The 16,756-nt window shown below is 38.5% G+C and overlaps 6 protein-coding genes across 8 annotated transcripts; 4 read left to right on the forward strand and 2 right to left on the reverse strand.

The window, feature by feature from the left end:
* LOC104761888 (probable GMP synthase [glutamine-hydrolyzing]) lies at positions 173 to 2,399 on the forward strand. 3 transcript variants are annotated; one of them, XM_010485054.2, is made up of 6 exons: positions 173 to 268; positions 419 to 1,215; positions 1,322 to 1,379; positions 1,479 to 1,574; positions 1,663 to 1,804; positions 2,018 to 2,399. In XM_010485054.2, the coding sequence occupies exons 2-6, from the start codon at positions 759 to 761 to the stop codon at positions 2,279 to 2,281; spliced, it is 1,017 nt and encodes a 338-aa protein (XP_010483356.1). In that variant the 5' UTR covers positions 173 to 268; positions 419 to 758; the 3' UTR covers positions 2,282 to 2,399. The 3 variants fall into 3 exon arrangements, with proteins under 3 accessions (XP_010483356.1, XP_010483357.1, XP_019095892.1); XM_010485055.2 differs by having other exon boundaries at positions 1,479 to 1,562; XM_019240347.1 differs by having other exon boundaries at positions 457 to 1,215.
* Positions 2,399 to 3,313, reverse strand: LOC104761887 (DNA-directed RNA polymerase subunit 5-like protein 1). The gene is made up of 2 exons (XM_010485053.1): positions 2,918 to 3,313; positions 2,399 to 2,835 (listed from the first exon to the last, which is right to left on the reverse strand). The coding sequence occupies exons 1-2, from the start codon at positions 3,125 to 3,127 to the stop codon at positions 2,413 to 2,415; spliced, it is 633 nt and encodes a 210-aa protein (XP_010483355.1). The 5' UTR covers positions 3,128 to 3,313; the 3' UTR covers positions 2,399 to 2,412.
* Positions 3,414 to 7,501, reverse strand: LOC104761889 (ubiquitin carboxyl-terminal hydrolase 23). The gene is made up of 10 exons (XM_010485056.2): positions 6,981 to 7,501; positions 6,755 to 6,869; positions 6,516 to 6,626; positions 6,249 to 6,421; positions 5,798 to 6,121; positions 5,530 to 5,655; positions 4,717 to 5,340; positions 4,126 to 4,606; positions 3,853 to 3,943; positions 3,414 to 3,767 (listed from the first exon to the last, which is right to left on the reverse strand). The coding sequence occupies exons 1-10, from the start codon at positions 7,293 to 7,295 to the stop codon at positions 3,599 to 3,601; spliced, it is 2,529 nt and encodes an 842-aa protein (XP_010483358.1). The 5' UTR covers positions 7,296 to 7,501; the 3' UTR covers positions 3,414 to 3,598.
* LOC104761890 (reticulon-like protein B21) lies at positions 10,100 to 12,889 on the forward strand. The gene is made up of 8 exons (XM_010485057.2): positions 10,100 to 11,303; positions 11,370 to 11,432; positions 11,527 to 11,629; positions 11,724 to 11,798; positions 11,886 to 12,030; positions 12,118 to 12,187; positions 12,279 to 12,344; positions 12,431 to 12,889. Exons 1-8 carry the CDS (start codon positions 10,376 to 10,378, stop codon positions 12,751 to 12,753), a joined length of 1,773 nt encoding a protein of 590 aa, XP_010483359.1. The 5' UTR covers positions 10,100 to 10,375; the 3' UTR covers positions 12,754 to 12,889.
* Positions 13,062 to 15,999, forward strand: LOC104761891 (RNA polymerase II C-terminal domain phosphatase-like 4). Its single transcript, XM_010485058.2, has 8 exons — positions 13,062 to 13,341; positions 13,972 to 14,123; positions 14,228 to 14,283; positions 14,370 to 14,482; positions 14,582 to 14,762; positions 14,856 to 15,145; positions 15,217 to 15,402; positions 15,490 to 15,999. The coding sequence occupies exons 2-8, from the start codon at positions 13,972 to 13,974 to the stop codon at positions 15,859 to 15,861; spliced, it is 1,350 nt and encodes a 449-aa protein (XP_010483360.1). The 5' UTR covers positions 13,062 to 13,341; the 3' UTR covers positions 15,862 to 15,999.
* LOC104761892 (cytochrome c oxidase assembly factor 6-like) lies at positions 16,143 to 16,743 on the forward strand. The gene is made up of 3 exons (XM_010485059.2): positions 16,143 to 16,278; positions 16,369 to 16,506; positions 16,603 to 16,743. The coding sequence occupies exons 1-3, from the start codon at positions 16,195 to 16,197 to the stop codon at positions 16,729 to 16,731; spliced, it is 351 nt and encodes a 116-aa protein (XP_010483361.1). The 5' UTR covers positions 16,143 to 16,194; the 3' UTR covers positions 16,732 to 16,743.

A 16,756-nucleotide genomic window follows, 5' to 3' on the forward strand; every position in this document is an offset into this window, starting at 1 on the left:
GTGATTTCAACTACGTGTCGTTTTCTATGAATGCTTTGACAAACACACTGCTTGCTGTTTTTATGTTTCAGTTTTGGTTTTGTTTGGATACTAGATTAGGTGTATCTTGTCTCTGGACAACATTATTGATCCATAAATCTAAGTTTTTATTTATATGATTTTGCATTTTTCTCTTTCCTCTCGATATTTCTTGGGAAGAAGAAACTCTATGGGAATTTTCAGGAATTTTGTCAGCCATTTTCTCTCTTTTGTAAAACCAACTAATTAGGTGTGTAAAAAAAAAAATCCAATTTTAAGTCAAATGTTGTTGCTCTTTCTCTCTTGTTTATTCACAAAAATGCAGGCTTGTTTCTGTCGGTTTACAAGAGAAAGCTTATACAAAATCTGAATCATTGACGTTGCTTTTTATGTTACTCAGGTCTGTTTTGCTGAAACAAGAACCCTAATTTTTGTCAGGATTCAGGAAAGGAAGCATTTTTATTGATGCTATGCTCTGTTTTCAAAAAACTCAAAGAGGAATGTGTTTCTGTGATGTCCAAGAAGAGAGTGTTGGTTCGTTGACTGAGTTGGTTTTGGTTTTTTTGAAGATCTAGCAACTGAAAAAGCTGGTCTTTAATGGACGTGGTACGGTACTGTTTGTGAATTATACCTCTCGATGGCGATGCTGTTTGTGTGGGAAAACAATGGCGACTTTCAGATGTTTCTCTGTTGATTCGATTCAAGAGTCAGAATCAGGTCAGTGTTTTGTGAAATAATCCATGTCTGGTGCTCCTAGAATGCAGTCCATAAATGTGGCTGAAGCAGAGACCAGGCCAACTCTGAGGACTTCTGCTAACAAGTCTAGTCCGTTTATCACACACAAAGCTGTATCTAAGTCACTGAGAAAGCTTGAAATATCCTCATCTGAGCTCAGTGGCTCAGATGAGTCTTCTTCTTCTCACAAGCACACTCTTAACGTGGCTTCTATACTACGACGGCATGAGCAGAACCTAAATTCTAATCTGTCACTGAATGCATCTTTTTCCTCTGATGCCTCTATGGACTCATTCCACAGCCGAGCATCTACTGGTCGTTTGATTCGGTCCTACAGTGTTGGAAGTAGAAGTAAGTCTTACCCTTCGAAGCCAAGAAGTGTTGTCTCTGATGGTGCTCTGGATTCACCACCTAGTGGTTCAGAGACTAAGAAGAGGTGTGCTTGGGTAACACCAAACTCCGGTCAGTTTCTTACTCTTGTCTACATTCTGGTGTAGATGGATGTACACAATCATCTATTTAGTTTCAAAGATCTTTATATTGACTGTTTCTTGAATGAAAATGCCAGATCCTTGCTATATTGTTTTCCATGATGAAGAATGGGGTGTGCCAGTTCACGATGACAAGTATGGTTCAAGTTTTTCTCGCTTGTGTGTAGTTGTGTATATCGGCACCTCATTCTGATTGATGAATAATGTCATTCTTTGGTGGTGTTGTATGTTCAGGAGGTTGTTTGAACTCCTTGTGCTTTCGGGTGCTTTAGCCGAACACACATGGCCTACGATACTGAGCAAGAGGCAGGCCTTAAGGTTCTTGCTATGGTTCTGGTTCACTCTTTTTTGCGTGGACGTGTCACTCATTTCTTCGAAGTAGTCCTTTCTGTTTTCTTATGAAAAATGTGGAATGCAGGGAAGTTTTTGCTGATTTTGACCCCAGTGCCATTGTGAAAATCAATGAGAAGAAGCTGATTGGTCCAGGAAGCACTGCAAGTACTTTGTTGTCTGATCTTAAGCTAAGGGCCGTCATTGAGAATGCGCGCCAGATACTTAAGGTAAACCTCTCTTCCACTCTTGGTTGGTTGCTCAAGAGACCCAATTTTGAGCACATTGATTCAAAGCCTTGCAAAAGTCTGGATATTGAAATAAAAGAAGGGCTCTAGAAGTTTTCAAAGTATTGTTTCATATAGGTTTGTTGCATATGATGGGAAACTAAAAGCTACTGTCCGTTGCAGTCAGATTGATGAGTGATCTATCTCTGTTGACAGGTGATAGAAGAATACGGATCATTCGACAAGTATATATGGAGCTTTGTGAAGAATAAGGCGATTGTGAGCAAGTTCAGGTACCAGCGACAAGTGCCTGCAAAAACTCCAAAAGCAGAAGTGATAAGCAAAGATCTAGTGAGAAGAGGGTTCCGCAGCGTAGGACCAACGGTGGTTCACTCCTTCATGCAGGCAGCAGGGATAACAAACGACCATCTCACCAGCTGTTTCAGGTTCCACCATTGTATATTCGAACAAGAAAGGTAACGTCTGAAAAGAGGGACTTACTTTAACTTTTGAAGAGGTCTCTTTTATGTTTTGTAAAGCCTCCAATTTGAGTTTATTAGTATTCAAAACAATGAAGCAAAGTGTGTAAAATGCATAACAGTCGATATGAATCAAACAGCATATCGGTAGGTATAATAGTCCAAAGAAGTAACATCGCTTCGTTTGATTTTGACAACTTGTCCTCGCTTAAGTCCATAGTATCTAGCAAGAGGATCAGAGATGAGGATGCGAGGCAACTGCGTGTCTTGCACTGTGTATTTTTTGAGTAGTTCCTTCTTGGCTTGATCGTCGAGTACATAGTACTTGTTGATGAGTTTATGCTCAGTGATGTTGGTCACCAATTCGGCTTCCTCGAAGACTTCAATTGTTAGAATCTTGTTGAGCTCTAGTACGGCCAATCTTGCGGGACCAGTTATGGCCATTGGAACAACTATGATCCCTCGAGGAACTTTATCGTCTCTCATCTTTAGTGCCACCTCCTTTTTAATCACTGGGACTCCCACCTTAGGACCTTCCGGGTAGAAAACGTAAATCTACACCAAGATCGAGACAAATTATTCAGCACTGGGTCAAAAGCTTACAACTTTATGACATGTTCGCTGTATATGTACGTACCTTGTCTGCTGGATTTGGCCCCTTGTTGGCTGCGACGAAAAGAGCTTCCTTATTGACTTTGTTCGTAGTTTTACAAAACCTTTGAACAAACTCTTCTCTTTTCAAGTTCAAATCAGAATCTTCTATAGTGTAACCTCGATCCCTCAGCATCTGAAGCACCGTTCGACGCACCTTGAAAATCCTCGTGATCTCATCATCTGAGTCAGACATAGTCTCCAAAGTCTTGTTCCTTTTTTTCTTTTGCCGGCGAGGAAGAATGAGGTTTTACTAGGGTTTAGGGGACTCATAAATACTGGCATTATAGCATATTATATATATAACGTTTTTAGATCTTCAGTTACATTACTTACATGAGATGAATCCCATCTCTTAAATATCGACACAACATTTATGTCTTTTTCCAAATTTTGGTGCTGAGATACTTTTTCATGAGCATATACATCTATTAATAACAGACACTGTGCCATTAAAAAAGCCTGAAAATTAAGAGACAAGAAAGAAAAAGTAGATAATCTCACTCAAAAAACAGTGGATGGGATCTGTCTTTGTTTACCACAAATAGAACAAAACTGAGAGTCGAAGAGACAACAATCAATATGTCTACTATCTATAGCCTCTCTTTTCCTCTGTTGTTAACATTACTCAACATTTGGATTACATATATGTATAGATTATGGTCATTCATATCCTGAAGGCTGTCTTTGCAGTAGGTATGCGTTGTGTCCATTTCTTCTTTCTCTCTGTCTCTGTTAGTCTCTTCGATGCAACCATCTGGAACGGGTTAGGCCCTACATAGCTCTCCTCTTTAATCCTTATCTTCTTTTTCTTCCCTCTGTCATATTCTTCATCCCTGCCACAATCCAAAACACATTCATGTTTAAGAAAACTGCCCAGTTATGTAACCAAACACATAGCAAATAAACAACAACACTCACCACTCATCTGCTACATAACCGATGCTGCTTGTGCCTTCACTCTTTGATCCCATCTTCTGTGAAACAGAAAACTCCTCATCCCACTTGGCAACTGCAATAGTTATAAGATTCAATCCGATCAAAAACAACCACATCAAGGCTTGTTTGATGCCAGTTCCAAAAAAATTATCAGCAGAGTTGAATAATCGGCATGAATGGAAGTCAAGTATCATTAATAATTAACATGGCCAAAGGTCTAACAGTAGTAAGTTGGGAAAAGGGAGGATAACTTACCCACTGTCTCTGGCACACCCCGTGTGAGAATACTCACAGCTTCTTTCTGTAACAAGATTGAGGACTCTCTCTTTCTTTTAGACAAGTCAGAACTCCCCAAGGGTTGTTGTTGGTCTGACGCAAGAACAGCGCCAACCAACATATTCCCATTACTACTAGTGGACGTGGACTGATCATTATCTGCAGCACTTTTCTTGGATAGGAGCTCCTCAGAGATCATTTTGACAGCTGTACTACTTAATCTCCCCTTTTTCTGTTTCTTCGTTTTTCGTAATCCCAGGGCCTTATTGAAAAATTTTAATCCCACCTGCAGAGTTTTCATGTTACGCTTACGAGTCTTTCTTGGTGTGGTGAGAGTCTCACTCACAGAAGTTGACTTTATCGACTCAATTGAAGTGGCCAATTCTTCGTGCTGTCCCTTTGTCTGATCAATAAGAACAGCTTCTTCAATAGGTGATTTACCAATTGACGCATCTTTAACCTGGAGCAGTAGCGATTAGCGATATGCAAGTTAGAAACGATCAATACCGTTAATAAAAATGTGGCCATAAGACAAGATGCTGACTTGCGATGGTATAATTACACACTTACCTTCAGTGAATTAGCAGACTCGATCAAATTGTTAACAGACTTTTTCTCTTCAACACTATTTTCAGCTTTAGCTCCAGAAGCAGGCAAGTTGACAAGACTTTGAGCATTTGTGCTTCCATCCAAGAGAGGAGACACCTTCCCTGGTAATATTGGACATGGAACCTTCGAATCCAACTTTACCAGAGATCCTTCCCCATTAGCCTGCGGAGGAGACACTTCCTTTTGGAAGGTCGCTTTGGTATTTAAGTCTTTCTGAATTACAACAGTGGGAACAGCTAGATCACAGGTTTTTATGGGTACTGAACCATTTTCCATCTTAAGGGTCTGTTTTGGCTCCACACAACTTATGGGATTTTTCTGAGTCTCTTTGGGATTTAAAACTTTCTGAGTTAAGCCAGCAGGAGCACTTAGATAACATGATTTCAAAGGTGCTGAACCATTGGCAGGGCCATTCACTTGATCTTTTATCTTAGAAGATACAATCAAAGATGCTCTGTTTGTGGCAAGGCTCTCTTTATTAACCAAGGGGACTGCATTCTTAGGGACAGCATTTTGTCTATCACGAACATAGAATAGCATATATGCCTTCTGATCAAACACAGTCTTCTCACTAACTTGAAAAACCTACAACAACAATGTAAAGAGGAACTTACTATTAGCTAAGTGATTCTCATCTGCTTGCTTGTGCATCAGTTAGAAATTTAAAATGTGCCACCTCAACACAGAACAACGTAAAGATATAAACTACCAACAGCAGATAAAGTATCAAATTAAAATTTTGCAATCCATAAAATAAAGAACACTGCTACTTACCCTATTGTCATCAAGGGAATACCACATGCCACTTGATGTGCGAACAAAGCAGGCGTAGTGACCAGAATGGCTGCTTCGACCGTAATGAACTAACACACCATATAGAGTGTACTTCAGATTGCCTTCCTGTTCAACACAAGTATTCTATCTGTTAAAAATGAACTCATGAAGCTCAAAGATTTAAAAAAAAAACAAACACTGTATCCAAAAAACTGACAGAACAGGTCAAAATTCATGGAATATAGAGCACAAGAAGAAGCTCACTTACATGGGGACCACTGACAAAAGGTTTCATGTCAATTGCAGAGGTAAACTGGACTTTCCTATCGATTTTTTCGGATCTGTGTGCTTCAAACCGCTTAAGATGTACGGTTAAAACATACGGTGCTTTAGAAATAGTTAGCTGCTTTCTAGCCTTGACTTTGTGTCTGCATCTTTCACATTGGTAAACCTTTGCACCATCATCTAAGAGCTCAACAGCAGTGAAACGTAAAAATGCTCTCTGCAACGAATCTGCCTTGGAAATGTCTAGACTAAGGTCAAGAAATGGATCAAACTTGTTGGAGCAATGGGAACATTGCTCGCATTTCACCTGAATTGGAAAAGAAAATATTAGAAGCAGGCTGCGGCCATTTAATCATGTCTTAAACATCTACCACCCATAAGTAAAATATACGCTCAAAAAGATGTACGACTTCCTGAAAGCAAAGCAAATTTACCTGACTTCGAAGGCTACCACCAAAAATTTTGTGCACCAAACTTCTCCTGTAAGCATCAGAGGATTCACTTGGTACACCAGAAGGGAGACTACACTTGTGCATGCATTCTAGCAAATTGATCATGTACTCATGTGCATCTTCCTGCCGGCAATTTCTGAAGTTTCGGGAAATGCCTAAGCAATCAGATGAGAATCCTCATTAGTCTGATTATTAAGCCAAAAATTGGCACACAATAGTGTTTAAGCCCGAAAAGTCTGAGAAGCGTACATCGCAAGTTTGAGACCAAATCTTTTGGTGCTAGTATTCTGCCAGTAGCTTGGCGTGCAGTCCTGACATGTTTCTGGATCGCACATAGAGCACAAAACCCAGCAACATTACCTACACAAACAATTTACATAAGAACACTGAATCAGACACTGAATCAAGACTACCACACATACCAATTAAACTAAAACCAGAAGACATAAGTGCAAAATTTAGCATTTGGAGCATCTAAAGCAACTTACAATATTTCTGATGGGCAACGGTTTGAAGAGTAGCAGCTAAAGGCTCAGTGTATGTCAAACATTGCAATACCGAATTGAGAAAACATGTATTCCCCAGATTCTGCAAACCCGCACCCTAAACAAGTAAAATCCCAAATCAACAAAACCAATCAATATAGATAAAAGGTGACATCTTTACGATTAATCAAAGGAGGTTGTACAAAATCGAAAGAGAGAAGGCACTCACGATTTTGCGGAAGGTAATGCTAAAGGTAAGCTCAGGATCAAACCCATTTTCCAACAAATCGGAACCTTCAGGTTTCTTAACGGAGGGTGCAGACAACACTCGGTTGTTAGCGGAGCAAGGATTCAAAGTCTCGATCTTAAAATCAGAACGACCATTAGAGAAACCGTTAAAGGGTTTCCTAGCGGGATGAAACTCGATCTTCCTGAAGACGGCTGAAGCGGTGGAAGAAGCAACGGCGCAAGATCCGTTGTTGTTGTTCGACGGATCACGATCCGTTTGGATCCTGAATTCGGTGCTGCACGTAGCAACCTCCATTCACCCTAAATCAACAATCCGTGGTGAAGGGGAAGAACACGGATTTGTGATTGTCGGGAACAAAAAATTGTGTAAATTAAGAAGAAGAAGAAGAAGAAGAAGAAGAAGAAGAAGAAAAGGGGAGAGCTTTTGCGGCTGTGTGAAAAGAAAGAAGAGAAAGAGAGTGTCAGCTGCAAACGCACTACTAAACCCTAGCAAAGACCCATCCCCGACATCCACTTATTATTTTAATTTAATTTTTCTTTTTTTTAATAAGTTTGCCATTCATACAAAAGCCGTAACATAACATAAAGACCGGACCAGAGTTTCTGTTTCGGTTACGGTGGTCTGTACCGCGCCTGATTATTACCCGGGAAACGGAACGAACATTATTAATATAGCTTTGACCTAAAATTAAGGTGTAGGTTAAATTTGAAATAATTAAAATGAATAACATACGTAAAGCATAAAAAGCCCTTCATTTCATTATCCCCCTAAACCCCTGAGTTGTCTACTAACGGGCCTGAACTATAAAGCCCATGAATTTTGTGATATTTTTTTGGAACAGATTGGACTTTTTTACTTGGATGAGTAAACTAATAAACCCACAAGTTTTGCAAACTGGTGCTGCCGACTGATGATGACACATTCATACATTGTGAATTTTTTTCTTTTTAATACTACAAAAGTTTGGATTTAAAAATTATTTGATGTTGGCAAAGTTAATAAAGAAAGATATTTTACTGCATAAATCTGAAATCTTTTAAACATATAGAAATTAAAAATTACAATAAAGAAAAAGGAAAAAGGAGGAATTGCATGGGAAAGAGATAATTTGTAGTAGTAAAAATTGTTTGATGTTGGCAAAGTTAATAAAGAAAGATATTTTACTGCAGAAATCTGAAATCCTTTAAACATATAGAAATTAAAAATTACTATAAAGAAAAAGGAAAAAGGAGGAATTGCATGGGAAAAAGGAGGAATTTGTTGTAGTAGTAAAAAATAAAATAAAGACTCCGCACCCGACAGCCATTGTAATTGGTAAACATGTGTAAGGAGGATCCCGAGTCGGTGAAGACTCCAAAGTACGTTTTGTATTTACCAGTAATAAATATTTCAGACTATTATGTGATGAATTGGAAGAATTCAATAGTTTATATCTAATCCCCATAAGATACGCCCATTATTATTGAAACCATTGGCCCCGCATTCGTTATTACTGCCTTTTTCTTTTTCTTTGTGACCGTTATAATTGTTTTATTTTGTCAATTTTAAAAATAGTGCATGATAGAGATTAAGATTGAGTGTGTTTTTAGGTTTAAGGTCAATGTCACACGCGATTAACAACTTTTTCATTAACAAAAACAAATATGTTCGTTGCTACAACGACTCGTTGCCACGGTAGTTGGGCTAACTTTAATTTGTAAAGCAAAGCAAATTGTATTTTATTTTGTGTATAAAAAAGCATTTAAAGAGAGAAATTATCATACAGAAGGACGAGGAGAGAGAGAGGTGCATGAAAATACTACGAAGGGAGAGAGTGTGAGGAAAAACAAAGAAGCAGGTACATAGGGAGATGTGCCCTGAGTCACGTGCCCCTCCCACTCGACCACGTGCCGTCTAAGCAATATCCCATTCCTAAACCCCACGATTTCGTACTGTATACCAATTTTAATTGGACTCTCTGAACTTCCATTACTTTAAGTAACACTAATTAATTATATTAGTGTGCTTATTAGACATACGCGCACGCACGCAGTTATAACTTCACATTTGTTTACGAGTTTTGTTAGTCTTCTTTACTTAGTAGGTAGAGTAGTTTTATCCAACATACCAAACCATGCGTTTTAACGGTAATTGAGTGTTTAATGCTACAGTATAATCTAATCGTGCTATAAATGTATTACAGTAATATTCATATTGAGATCTCTATGTTTGTACTATCTATATACTTTACTGATCGTGATTTATTATCATTTTTTTTTGTTCTGCATGGGCACTCACTCCACCTTTCCAGTGACATTTAACTTTGAGATTTTTATTTTTCTTGTAAGAAAACAATCTGAATAAAACAAATGGTAATACGTTAAAATGGATTGCTTTGTTCATCCTCATCTCAAAACACTCAAACTTTTTATAAGAAAATGATTTAAATTGACTCTATTCAACTCCTTTCCAAAATGCCCTCTTTTTCTAATATCCAAACAAACTCATCTGAATTTGGGTCTGTGGCTCTGAATAGATAAATTCGTTATTGCATTTAACTGACGCAGACAAGATTCAATGCCATAAATGTTCTACTTGTTTAGTTTGATGGACAAAAGAAAAAGTCAACCGAACCAACCCAACAACGTAGTTTGGTGATGAAGTAAGAAAAGGGATCTTTACATGTAATTTGTGGTTTATCATCATTTCTTGCAAACAATTCCTTTGGCTAATCAATATATTAATATACTGTTTTCTTGTGATACATTATTTTTTACTTAGTTTATGAATGTTACTATATTAATGATCCACATGAATACGAATATAACTTTTCACTTGAATCTCGTGAGATAAAAGAACACAAAAATAGAGGAAGAGGAAGGCATTAGCAATATTCATTTGTTTAGACGGCACATGTTGATTACACTAGGTAACGTAAACTTTTATGATACGGAAGTGAAATAAAGTAAAAAAAAAAAACAAAAAAGGAACAAATACGTTAAAAATTAGGTTGAAAAAAAAAAGAAAAGAAAAGTAAAAGTAGTGATCATAAACATTGATGATTATGTTTAAGCAGGCATCTTTGCAGTGCAACCACATGCATAGGCTTTTATGTTAGTTAAAGCACTAGCCAATTAGCCAATTTGGTGATCTAAAAGTCTCATCATCTTCATGAGACAAAGAGGATAGGTCCCCCTCCTCTGTCTGATCCAACAACCCAACTCCAAATTCTACTCTCTCTCTCTCTCTCTACCATTAGTAAGAAATTAGATGAAAGTAAATTGCTTTTCGTGCCCAACAAACTCCATTTACCTTCAGTTTCAAGGCTCATCATCAATATACCACTTTCCAGTTCAGCTAATTTTACCAGTAGGACAGTGACATAAAGACAGAGAATGGACCCAAGTTTCAGCAGCAGCAGAAGAAGAAGAATTGGAGGAACCGTTGTTGCTGCAGGCTCTGTTTGGGAAACGAGAATGCAGAGCGACGACGAAGTTAGTAATACTAATACCGCCATTGTCCTTCATCAAGCCTCAAGCGAAGACAAGAAAATGAGCTTAAAGGAGGAAGCTTTAGGGGTTAATAATGGAAAGAGACGACCTTGGAAGTCTAGAGCTTCGGATGCGAAGAACCCATCATCGGTTGAGATTGTTCGAGCCAATTCAATGAAGCTTACGAGGCCGAGATCAATTGGTACTCCTCCGATGACGCCGAGGCGATCGGTTTCTAGCGATGATAAGAGTCCTACTATGTCGGTGGTGAAGAAGGCGAGATCTGAATCTGTGGAAGGGGTTGAGAAGACTACTCCGGGTCGGGTTAAGAAGATCCGATCAGAACTCTGCACGGCGATCGTTAAAGCCGGTGAATTCGATTCAGTTGCGTTGAGGAAAGTGAACTCATTGCCATCTCCAAATTCTGAGAAACCTGATAAGAAAACAGAGCATGTACTAGATTTACCAAAAGAGGAAACCGTTGTTAGCGATAATTCGAAGATCCCAGATGAAGTTAAAGAGTTCGGTGTTTGTCAGGAGATAATCGTTTCTGCTAAATCGAACGTTAACGAGCAGATCAACAATGGCGATCACGAAGAGGACGACGAAGAAGAGGAGGAGGAGCGAGAAGTGGAGAAGAAGAGTGTTGATTTTAAAGAGATGAATGTAGCGAAGGAGAACAGAGTTGGTGGTGGTGTTGAGATTAACAAGTTCAGTCAATTTCATAACAGAGCAACTCCATCTCCGTCGTCTGTCCGTAAAATTTCGCCTCCGGTGATCAAAAAGGCAACTTCCGTTTATTCGGTTCCACTGAATTCTACTCCAAGCACAGGTATATGATCAGAATCTCGACGCCTCGTTTCATATGACTCGAATTTGACGTAACCTCTGTTTCCAGATAGATATGCAGAAGGAGAAGAAGAACACTTTACTCAGTCACAGAGCAAATTGCAGAGTCTAGGTGAGATTTTTAATAGTACTCTGTTTCAGTAAAGTGCATATATTTTTAATAGTCAGAAAAGTCTGAATTAGATATGTAAATGGTAAATGGACAGTGGATCTAGTGATGTGGAGAGATGCATCAAGGTCGACGTTAGTGTTCGGCTTCGGGACATTCCTCATAATCTCTTCTTCCTACGCCAATGATCTCAATTTCAGGTTTTTTTTTTTTTTTTCTCAACTGATTAAGGAGGATGTTACACACAAGTTAGTTAAAGTAGTTGGAACTAAATATGTGAATGGATATGTACAGCTTCATATCGGTGGTAGCGTACATGGGACTCATTTATCTGGGAGTCATGTTCGTATTGAAATCACTGATCTACAGGTGTGATACATAGACCCATTCCTCTCTGTCTTTGCATGTTGTTTTTGATGACGACTGGCTTTAAAAGGCAAATTATAATGGACACAGGGGAGTGGTTGAGGAGAGGCAAAAAATAGTTGGAGTGAGAGAGGAAGATGTGAAGAGGATGCTCAGACTTATAATGCCTTACCTCAACGAGTCTGTGTTTCAACTCAGAGCACTTTTCTCTGGCGATCCCTCCACTACCCTCAAAGTAAGTCTTCATCTTCTTTCTCTCTATCTCTCTCTTTTTGTCACTCTATATCACCTTAAGAAAATAAGAGATGATGATGTTGTGCAGATGGGAGTAGTGCTATTCGTCTTGGCCAGGTGTGGCTCTTCCATCACTCTTTGGAACCTCGCCAAATTTGGTACTTTTATCTCTCAGAACTCGTATTTTAAGACGTGTGTTGTGTGTAGATTTCAGAGTTGTGAATTGTTTTTTTTTCTGCGTGAGAACAGGCTTCTTGGGAGCATTCACAATGCCTAAAATTTTCATCTCCTACTCAACACACTTCTCAGCTTACGGTAACTAAGAAAAACTTCCTTTTATACCTCTCTGTTACATCATCTTTTGAGACATTAAAATCACTCAGGTTGTGATATACATGCAGGAAACTTCTGGATAAGGAGATTCAGGGACGCATGGGAATCGTGCAACCACAAAAAGGCAGTGGCTTTGGCACTCTTCACCCTTGTCTGGAACCTCTCTTCCGTCACTGCTCGTGTTTGGGCAGCATTCATGTTATTCGTTGCTTTAAGATACTATCAACAGAATATGGTTTGGTCGACTAATCAAAATGATGACGATGATGATGAAAATATAGCAGACGAAGAAGACGAAGAAGAAGAAGAATTAGAAGAAGTACAAGTCCCTAAATTCAAAAAAGCTCCTCCTCATATGATGATGCCTAATAAACTCAAGAAAATTTCTTAAAATTTACTTTCCACATATATATAAACAACATAAATGTATTATCTTTAGTTTTTTTTTTTATAGTTAGGGTTCCTCTGTTACTTCTCTATATACACAGCTTCTACACAGTAATAATGTGAATCTGATCTTCTTCTAAGCTCGAACTCAAAACTATGTTCCAACTGTTCAGTTAAAAACTTTAAATAAAATAACATTTGATTAAAATAACCCAAAAACAAATAATCTTAATTAGGCTTCTTATGGGCCCTAAATGGGCCTTACTTATTATATAAAAACAAAACAGCTTTCGTGAAAAAAAAAAAAAAAAGAAATCGGAGAGAAGTTGAAAGCTTTTATTTTTACTTAATCACACTTTTACGGTTGCGCACCGTCGTGGTACCTCCACAGCTCCACTCTTTTCCTCAAAAACCCAAACTTCACGATTTGAGTGTTTTAATTCTTGTTTTTTCTTTTTCTTTTTCCGGCTAAAAAAAAAATATCTTACAGCGTGTTATTATTATTATAAATATCAGTCCGCCTCCCCAAGGTTCCGTCTTCTCATAGTATTCAGTTGTGCCTCTTTCATCATCTGATCATCGGATCTCTTTGGTAATTTACTTTTACTTAAACACGCATCTTTATAAACGCCATAGCCCTAACTTACCGCTGTGTAGTGACTGGAGTAGAGAGAGTCATCTCATCTAGGGTTTATAGTTTGGAGAATTTAGAACGCATCAAGGAGGTGTTTTTTATTTATTTATTTACTTTAATTGTTAGCGCTATTTAGGGATTTTGGAATTCTTGGGTCTTCTTTTGTAATGGCTAGATTGATTATTCCTTGTCGAAGTTCATCTCTGGCGAGGTTCAATCTTCTGGGTTTGGTTTCTCATGCTCCTGTTATTACCCTTTTAACCTCTCTCTCTCTTTTTTTTTTTTCAGTTATAAGAAACTGATTAATACACGTCTGTAGATGTAAACTTGTATTTTGGATCGATTCTGAACTATCGGAATGAAAAATAAATTAACTTGAATTTTTCTGTTCGAATTGTATGTTTTTGTTACTTTTGAGTTCGCTTGTGTATTCAAAACCTTTGTGTAGGATTAATAAAATGTTCTTGATTCTTGTATTCCTCTATGACCTTTTTTTTTTTGTTTCTTTCTGTTTTTTTGTTTGATTTAGGGTTTTACTCAATCATCTTCTCAGATTTTTGCATATGTTGTGATTTTTTTTTTAATCAGATGAGTGTGGCGAGCGATTCTCCAGTGCATTCCTCAAGTAGTGATGATCTTGCTGCTTTCCTTGATGCTGAATTGGACTCTGCCTCTGATGCTTCGTCTGACTCCTTACCCAGCGAAGAAGCTGAAGATGATACTGAAGCTTCCAATCATGAGTATATTCAACTCTCATCTGGTCTTATTACATTATTTTTGATTGGAATCTTCAAACTCTACTAGTATTTACAGTGTGTGCTATCTTTTCTCAATCATCTTTTAGGTCAAAGAGTCGAAAGTTTGAGCATTTGGAAACTGTTGAGGAAGTAGAGATTGAAGGTGAAGCTCTCTCTTTCTTCAGCCTTATTTTGCTGTCTTCTCATTTGTTCTGGTATATTGAATTTTGAATCTGTTTATGCTTGCAGAAGCTTCTTCAAGCAAGGGAGAATGCGAGCATCCAGGTTCGTTTGGAAACATGTGCTTTGTCTGTGGGCAAAAATTGGAAGAAACTGGTGTTTCGTTTAGATATATACACAAGGTAAGCCAATCTAATTCGATTACCTTACAAATATCACAGAACAGAATCAAGTCTTAGGTTTTTTTTTATTAATGAGCTTTGGGAATGCTGTGTTCTTAGGAAATGAGGCTCAATCAAGATGAGATCTCCAGGTTGCGTGATTCAGATATGAGATTCTTGCAACGCCAGCGGAAGCTGTATTTAGTTCTCGATCTAGATCACACGCTGCTTAATTCTACCATATTAAGGGACCTGAAACCAGAGGAGGAATACTTGAATAGACATACTCATTCTCTTCAAGGTGACATACTCTGCTACATTGTTTTGCTTTTCTTCAAATGGTTGTATGTGTTGTATTTCTAACAATTTTTGGATTTTTGTTTGAAAATCTCAGATGTTTCCGGAGGTAGTCTTTTCAGGATGGAATTTATGCACATGATGACCAAACTGAGGCCGTTTGTTCAGTCATTTCTAAAAGAAGCCAGTGAGATGTTTGTGATGTACATATACACAATGGGAGATAGGCCATATGCGCGACAGATGGCGAAGCTACTGGACCCCAAAGGAGAGTACTTTGGTGATCGGATCATTTCTCGGGATGACGGCACGGTGAGACATCAAAAGAGTCTAGATGTGGTGCTTGGACAAGAAAGTGCTGTTCTGATTCTTGACGATACAGAGAATGTAAGTATGTTGTGTAATTTGTCATTGTTTCATGTAACTTGTAATCATGTTATACTTGGTTGGACGCACAGGCGTGGCCAAATCACAAGGACAATTTGATCGTGACAGAGAGGTATCACTTTTTCGCTTCGAGCTGCAGACAGTTTGATCACAAATACAAGTCTCTGTCGGAGTTGAAGAGCGATGAGAGTGAACCCGATGGAGCACTTGCAACTGTCCTGAAAGTCATAAAACAAGCACATGCTCTTTTCTTTGAGGTATGCCCATATATATACACACTGAATCTTAAGAAAACTTGTCTTTTGCCTAGTTGGGGTTTTTGATTATTATTCGTTTTTTTTCAGAATGTGGATGAAGACATATCTAATAAAGATGTTAGGTTGATGCTGAAACAAGTGCGTAAAGAGATACTTAAAGGATGTAAAGTAGTGTTCAGTCGGGTGTTCCCAACCAAGGCAAAGCCAGAAGATCACCCTCTGTGGAAAATGGCTGAGGAACTGGGAGCAACCTGCGCAACTGAAGTCGATGCTTCAGTGACACACGTGGTAGCTATGGAGATGGGAACAGAGAAGGCACGTTGGGCTGTGAGAGAGAAGAAGTTTGTGGTGCATAGAGGATGGATAGATGCAGCTAACTACCTGTGGAAGAAGCAGCCAGAAGAGAACTTCAGTTTAGAGCAGCTCAAGAAGCAACAAGGAACAACGGAAGAAGAGTGATGATATATGTAACCAATGAGAAAGAAGAAGTGATAAACTTTGTTGTTTAATTGATTATGAAGTAAAGTTTTGTAACCTTAGTACATTTGTATCTCTGATCTTTTTGATATTCCAACCAAGATACTAATTTTTGAATGATACGAAATCTCTTCTGTTGTTTCATTGGCTTCGTCTATGCTTGTTTGACAAGGTGTGTGTTATTATCTGCCGACTACTTTGTTGGGCCGGGCATAAATGGGCCGTATATTAATGTCCGTCGTCTAGTTTTATTTGTTTTGTTTGGTGTTTATTTGGCTCTGTTTCTGTTTCCCCGTCGTGTTCGCTCGCGTAGACATGGCTGTGGATACTTACGCGTCGTCGAACCCTAATGAGGTTCATGAGGATGTTCTTCAGAAAGCTAGAGATGCTTGCTACAAGGTCTGTCTTTCCTATTTCTCTCTGTGATTCTGATTCTGATTCAGTGATTAGGGTATAAATGGTTGGGGAGTGATCCTTTGATTGTGGCAGGCCAGAGATGCTTTTTACTCTTGTCTTGAAAAGGAATCTGGTAAAAAGCCAACTGAAATCGCGACCGTGGGTCTTCTCTACCCGAAGGAGTGTAGCAATTCTAGAACCCAATTCGTCAACAACTGTCGCTCCTCTTGGGTTACTACTCTCTCTTTCTTTCAATTAGTTTGCAAATTTCTTCAATTTGGGATTTTTTTTTTTTGATTTTAATGGAAGGAGTGGGGAGTTTTGCAGGTGAAGCATTTCGATAGGGAGTACTGTAGGAACAAGAGAGTTCAAAGGCTGTTGGATGATGGAGATGAGAGGAAAGGTCCAATGTCACTTCCTCAGCCTTACACTTTCAAGCCTTCTCCTTCAACTTAGTTTCCTTCCTTTCCTGGTACTTTGT

Source organism: Camelina sativa, chromosome 18 (assembly GCF_000633955.1).
Source record: "Camelina sativa cultivar DH55 chromosome 18, Cs, whole genome shotgun sequence".
NCBI classification, from domain to species: Eukaryota; Viridiplantae; Streptophyta; class Magnoliopsida; order Brassicales; family Brassicaceae; genus Camelina; species Camelina sativa.